This window comes from Elephantulus edwardii, unplaced genomic scaffold (genome assembly GCF_000299155.1).
Source record: "Elephantulus edwardii isolate Elephantulus edwardi_28Jun2011 unplaced genomic scaffold, EleEdw1.0 scaffold00199, whole genome shotgun sequence".
Taxonomy (NCBI): Eukaryota; Metazoa; Chordata; class Mammalia; order Macroscelidea; family Macroscelididae; genus Elephantulus; species Elephantulus edwardii.
Genome location: NW_006399949.1, coordinates 2,111,710 through 2,117,991, shown reverse-complemented (window position 1 = coordinate 2,117,991; position 6,282 = coordinate 2,111,710). Strand labels below are relative to the sequence as shown.

The following is a 6,282-nucleotide window of genomic DNA, read 5'->3' as shown; positions in this document are numbered from 1 at the left end:
AGCCAGAAGTTTTCCAGGTAGGGGTGTGACAAAGTACAGGGATGCAGAAGAGCAGCTGAAGAGTCTTACCCTGTGGCCCAATTATGGGACAGCTCTAAGAATTGTTGTTAAGTGCCATCAAGTTGGAACTAAACTATAATTGACCTTCCAGTCATTTTTCAGAGACTCTAAATCTTATAGGAAGAGAGTGATGATCTTTCTCCTGAGAGCAGCTGGTAGATTGGAACCAGGTGTCTTTGGGTTGGCAGTGCAACTGTTTACCCATTAGTCCACCAGAGCTTCCTTGTCAAGAAATATACACCATTAAGAATAACATTACTAATAGAATATAAATTTGATTTATAGCCTAGTAGTTTAAAAAAGAGTGCCTTTGTTACAGCATACTTATTTTGTACTGGGTATGAATAAATTTCCTCAGTGCACATACCCATACACAATTTTTTTAATTAAAATTTTTGTAAAATTATAAAAATCCCATTCAGATCATAGGAAGATACATTTCTGATAAAAGCTTATGTTTTATACTTGATAGTTACTTATGAAAATGTAAAATACATTTTACTCAAGTTGCATATGCCTATAATCATGATAAAATTTATTCGGGGGGACCCTTTTTAAACCTTCAGTGTTATGTACAAAACAGAATAAAGTAATGAAAAATGTTATAAACTATTATCCATAAATTACTTTACCTTAAAATGATATGTAGAGTAATGGAATTAATACAAGTTCAAGGAAGAAAAAAGAGCAGTATAGAATTTCTAATTACCGAAAGAAAGCTTATTTAAATAATTTTCCAGTGGTGATAAGTGTGTGGGAAATCACTCTTCTGTTTTATGTTTTTATGATATAGCCTTTTAAATTTTAAATGGATTATTTTCAAAATTATATTCTCTCCTTTTTTGTTATTGCACCTAGAATAAAATTCTAAGTCAATTGCTATGTCAAAAATAATGCATGTACCTGTGTATGTATGAATATTTTTTTAGTAGATGTAAGGAAAATAGAAAATTATTTTCAAGTGATTGTTTGGGAGTTAGCAGGACTTTATTGCCCCTGACTATTCTTCAGCCCACATGTGGTAATATTTAGACTCCTACATTCACACATCACATATAAGCAATAGCTATTTTCTTTTTCTCTGAATAAAAGAGTCACTACTTTTCATTGTAAAAATGAAACTGTAAAAATATTTAAGCATTCTATTTGGCTCTGGGTTCTTGTAATTCCAGAAGTTTTGGTTGCTAGTGATAATGACTGAGACCTCTTGACTTGCAGTCTGTGGTACTGCTATTCAGTATTGTAGTCCATGGACACAGATGGCTAGACTAATTTGAGATGTGGTAGAAATGCACTGAGGTTTGAAGGCTTAAATTTACAAAAATTAAAATAGCTCATTAATATTTTTTATATTTTTCATGTATTGGGTTAAAGAAAATAGGTTGTTGAAATTAAGTTAACTTATTAAATTAACATATATTGTATGGCTATGAGCGTGCTTAAAATTGCATATATGGATTGTTGTAAAAAAAGAAAGGGCCACAGAGGAGCACCATATCTAACTTTATCAACTTCACAAAGTGAAACTATCGTCATCCACAGTATCAGTAATACAAAACCAATTCTTATGTGGTCAGACATGTCCCTTACTCTCCCATGCCTCTTTTTACTCATCTCAACACCAGTCTTACTGCTTTATGGGGTCCAAAATTTGATATGATAGCTCACAGACCACAGTGAACTGTATTGGGAATGTCAAAAGTTTGTAATCCAGATTAATAACAGAATACAGTCAAGACAGCTCCTGAAATGTGCACACAGATGCCTCACCCTCAAGCCTCATGGCTCACAATGTTTCTAAGTTCTCTGTCCTGCCAATATTGGCTTACCTCCAATGTCCAATAAAGTTCTTATTCCTGCCAATGTTAGCTTCCCTCTCCAGTTGTCCAGCAAAGTTCTCAGCCCTGCCATTATTGATTTCCTTCCCCAATTGTCCAACAAAATTCAGTCCTGCCAATATTGGCTACTTTCCTCAATGTTGTTTTAGTTAAGTGTTGTCAAGTTGTAGACAAGTCAAAGTAACCCTGTGTATGAAATACCTGAACACTTGTATAACTTTCCTTGTTTCTTGATATTCATAGGGTTTTCTGGGGGCAAGCTATTTTGGAAATGGATGCCACTTTTCCATCCAAACCTATTTTAATAGGGGAGCTCTGTGTTGGTGTGGAAAGGCTCTTGGTTGTCTCTGGCTAGTTGGATGCCTCTTGCTGGGAACCAATGAGAGCCTTGACGTGGGTCTGCGACCTTTTAAAATATGCATTTTAAAATATGCATTTAAATATGAATTAAAAGGACCTAAGCCTTTAGAATGTTGGTTTTTGTATGTTTTTTTTCCCAGTGATTACTGAAAAGACAAAAATCTCCACAAATTTTCTGGTGTTGGAGGTGTGTGCTGTTGAGTCAGAACCAATCCACAGCTAACACTCCAGCAGGATTCTAACAATTCTAACAGTAAACTGCATGGAGGCAGACTGCCTATCCTTCTCCAGAGGAGCAAATTGTGCCTTTGAGACCGTAGCACAGCTTCTTACCACTAGGTTACCAGAGATCCCCATAAATTTTCTAAACTATAAAACCCCTCAAAACACATACAACACACAGTTGATCATTTCCCTCCCACGTCGGTAGTCCTATCATGGTTCAGAGGTGCTGTAAACTCGCCCTGCCTCCCCAGTACACTCTCCCCAAGGAGGCAGAGAACACAGCCGTGCCACTGCAGTGGTGGCTTCAATCTGCCTGCGCCATCCAGGATCTACCATCTGTGTCTCAGGAAAAGGGCAGGAGAAGAGTAACAATCTTCTCAACAGTGGACAGTGGACAGCACGTACCTTCAGCAGGCCTTGGAGACCGCGGCTCAGGCCCAGGTTAACACAGGAAAGCAGGACACGCATGCTCTGGTTCCCAGTGCATGTGCTGCCCCTCTACTGCAGTCAGGCAAGAGGCTGGAATCCTTACAGCCTGAGAGTGACTTCCTTCCTCAATAGTCCAATAAAATTCTCAGTCCTGCCAATATTGGCTTCCTTCCCCAATAGTCCAACAAAATTCTCAGTCCTGCCAATATTTGCTCCCCTCTCCCCAAATTCCCATCTCACATCAGTTCTCCAGTTCAGCTATCCCTGCTTGATGCTGCTGCCTCAAAGCATGCCCATTTAAACAGATTGGGGGAAGGAACCTTCTTCTTCTAGTGATGGAAGAATTTCTTTTCTGGTGGGGGATGATTTCCAGTATATGTAGCTAGAGTGCTTCAATTTTTTGGCAAGCTGAGACAATACCCTTGTAGATTGTTGAGACTGGCCAATTTCCTTGTGAAATGGTAGACAGCCAAACTCCTTGCGGAGAGGCCAGCACACCCTATTTGAATAATTATATTTCTGTTAACAGAGTCTAAGTGAAAAATCAGTTGAACTACAGTAAATTGGGTAGCTTCTCTCCCATCTATGTTAGAGTTGTCTTCTCAGTTACAGTTTCCTCCTTAACACATCTGTTCTCACAGGTGTAGAAAAACAAACAAACAACAACAAAAACCCAAACTTGACTTCTGTTTAACAGGAGATCTTATCCTAGACCTTGTAAGGCCCAACAGAATCAAACAATTATATCAAGTCTTTGTGCAAGAGACACTTAAAAAAAGAGAGGGAGGAAGACATTAACTCACACACTAGGTGTCATTTACATCCATTTATTAGAGGAGGGCTGTTTTCTGCCATACAAGATCTCTCTGAGTCAGAATGGAATTGAAGGCTTCTTTTAAACCCACCATATTGGCAGAAAGAGAAAAGACCTGGCAATCTCATTCTTTAAAATTAAAGCCAAGAAATATTCTGTAATGGTTTTACTTTGTGATATAGAAATTTTATATGAGTCATAATTGATTCAGTGACCGCAGGCAGGTTTGTGTTTTAAAAATAACCACAGATGGGAGATCCTGGGGAAACACTGACATCCTGAGGTGATGGTGTGTTCTCTGGAGGCCTGTAAGCAGGAGGTGACTCATCTGCCCTGTCTTTCTTTTTATTGTTTCAGAACGCTGCGATGACTGGGGACTGGATACCATGAGACAAATCCAAGTATTTGAAGATGAACCAGCTCGCATCAAGTGCCCACTCTTTGAGCACTTCTTGAAATATAACTACAGCACAGCCCATTCAGCTGGCCTCACTCTTATCTGGTATTGGACTGGGCAGGACCGGGACCTTGAGGAACCTATTAACTTCCGCCTTCCTGAGAACCGCATAATTAAGGAGAAAGATGTGCTCTGGTTCAGGCCAACCCTCCTCAATGACACGGGCAATTACACCTGCATGTTAAGGTACACTGACTCTCAGCAGTGACTTTATCTTGGCCTTGTAGTGACCAGTCTTTTATTGAGATGATACATATGCCAGAGCACTGTGAAGGGCAAGAGAGGAAGCTTTAAGAGTCACCTTAACGATATACTCCCATCAGTGGCTTAGATGAGATGGTCTGGAGGAGGTATGCAGAGGAAAATAGTTTGCTCCCAGTTCATTCTTCAGTGCTGGCTCCTTTTATGAGGCTGGGATGTGTCCAGATAGTATAAAAAATGGAATCTTGCTGGTTTGCTCCCTTGCCCTAACATTGAAACTTGGACACTCTTGAACGTCACCTGTTGTATCTCATTCCCTAGACAATGATCAGGGCAGAAAGTCGAACCTATTCATATTTGTTTTTCTTAGCATCTTACAAAGCACATGGAACAAAGTACAGATTCAGGATCCTTTCATGGAACAGATAAGCGTTATGAAACAGTACAGGGTTTAGAATTGTACTAAGGTTCAAGGACACCAGCAAAAGTCACACATCCTACAGGCTCTAAAATATAAGAGTAAATATCCATATAGATCCTGGCCCTCCTTCCGGAAGTGCTGCTGCAGGTCGCAGGTGTTATGGCTTCATGGTTACCTCGTGGAGCTGGAGCATTGGCCACTCAGGCCTTGAGGGCCCGCAGTCCCAATAGGGTTGCCACCATGTGCTCGATGGCATCTGGAGGTGGTGTGCCTACCAGTGATGACCAGAAAACAGGGTTAGAGCGAGAAAGGCTAGTATCTATACTATATGCTTGCTCCAAAGGCAGCTTCAGGCACTAAGGAACACCTAATTTAGTTCCCTCCATCACCAACAAGCGAAAAGTAGGCTGCATCTGTGAAGAAGCCAACAGTGCTGTGATCTGGTTTTGGCAACAAAGAGGTGATGTGCAGTGATGCCCTAACTGTGGGACCCATTACAAGCTGGTACCTGACCAGTTAGCTCACTGAGTGAGCCCCTGAATGTGCTCGTGCTCCCACTGACGTGGTTTAAATGTGCTGGAATGTTTCTTTGTTTCCAGTAAAGACTAGCCACTGCTTTGGCTCCTTCTCCTATTTAAAAAAAAAAAAAGTAAATATTCATCTAGAAAGGAGATACAGTGAGATCAGCTTTACTAATGGTCACTGGTCTTGCCATCCTCACATATGGCTGGTATATGAAGGGTGTATCGCACAGATGCCACACCAGTGCCTAAGAGTAGAGAGATGCCATTGTTCATATCTATCTATCTATCTATCTATCTATCTATCTATCTATCTATCTATCTATCTATATATCTATCTCTATCATCTATCTATATCTATATCTATCTATATCATCTATATCTATCTATCTATCTATGGAGTTGGCCAAGTGCCATATGTTACCTACACACATCCAAGAGATAGAGGGTGATTGTGTGTCCATACCAGGGGAAAAGCTTTGCTCCAGGGGAAGAGAGAACCATGAGTTCCCATTCACCTCCTCAGAGGGCCTTGGGCCATTGCCTTTACTTTTAGGTGTTTAGGCTAGGCAGCATACGGGCACACAGCTTCTCTCAGGAAAACATGACCCCCAAACGAGAATTCCCCTATGAGAGGAAGCAAGTGAATCACCATATTGTTGGGAATTTAAGAGTATAATAGAAAGCATCCCTGAGAAGTTAAGATTATAACCCAAAGTAGTCCACTTCATAGAAAAATGTCTTTGAAGTCCATTTTACATAGATTTTGCAAGTTATGCTACACTCTATTTTATTTCATCCCACCTGAATTTCAGAATCATCTCAGGAGCAGGTTTAAGGCCTTGAACACTAATGAGCGAAGACCAGATGAGTTGTGGGAGGATTGAACACTAATGAGCGAAGAACAGATGAGTTGTGGGAGGATGTCAAAGGTATCATCCAGGAAGAGTGCAGAC

General features: G+C 40.3%; 1 protein-coding gene and 1 pseudogene across 1 annotated transcript in view; both read left to right on the top strand.

Annotated features, from left to right (window-relative positions):
• The first annotated feature begins 2,695 nt into the window (after window positions 1-2,695).
• The window catches only part of IL1RAP (interleukin 1 receptor accessory protein), a 92,568-nt gene continuing 88,981 nt past the window's right edge, over window positions 2,696-6,282 (top strand). The window contains exons 1-2 of the mRNA XM_006897073.1: window positions 2,696-2,924; window positions 4,084-4,369. Coding sequence (XP_006897135.1) covers window positions 2,696-2,924; window positions 4,084-4,369 — 515 coding nt within the window. The remainder of the gene's footprint in view (window positions 2,925-4,083; window positions 4,370-6,282) is intronic.
• Window positions 4,965-5,333, top strand: LOC102868594 (annotated as a pseudogene).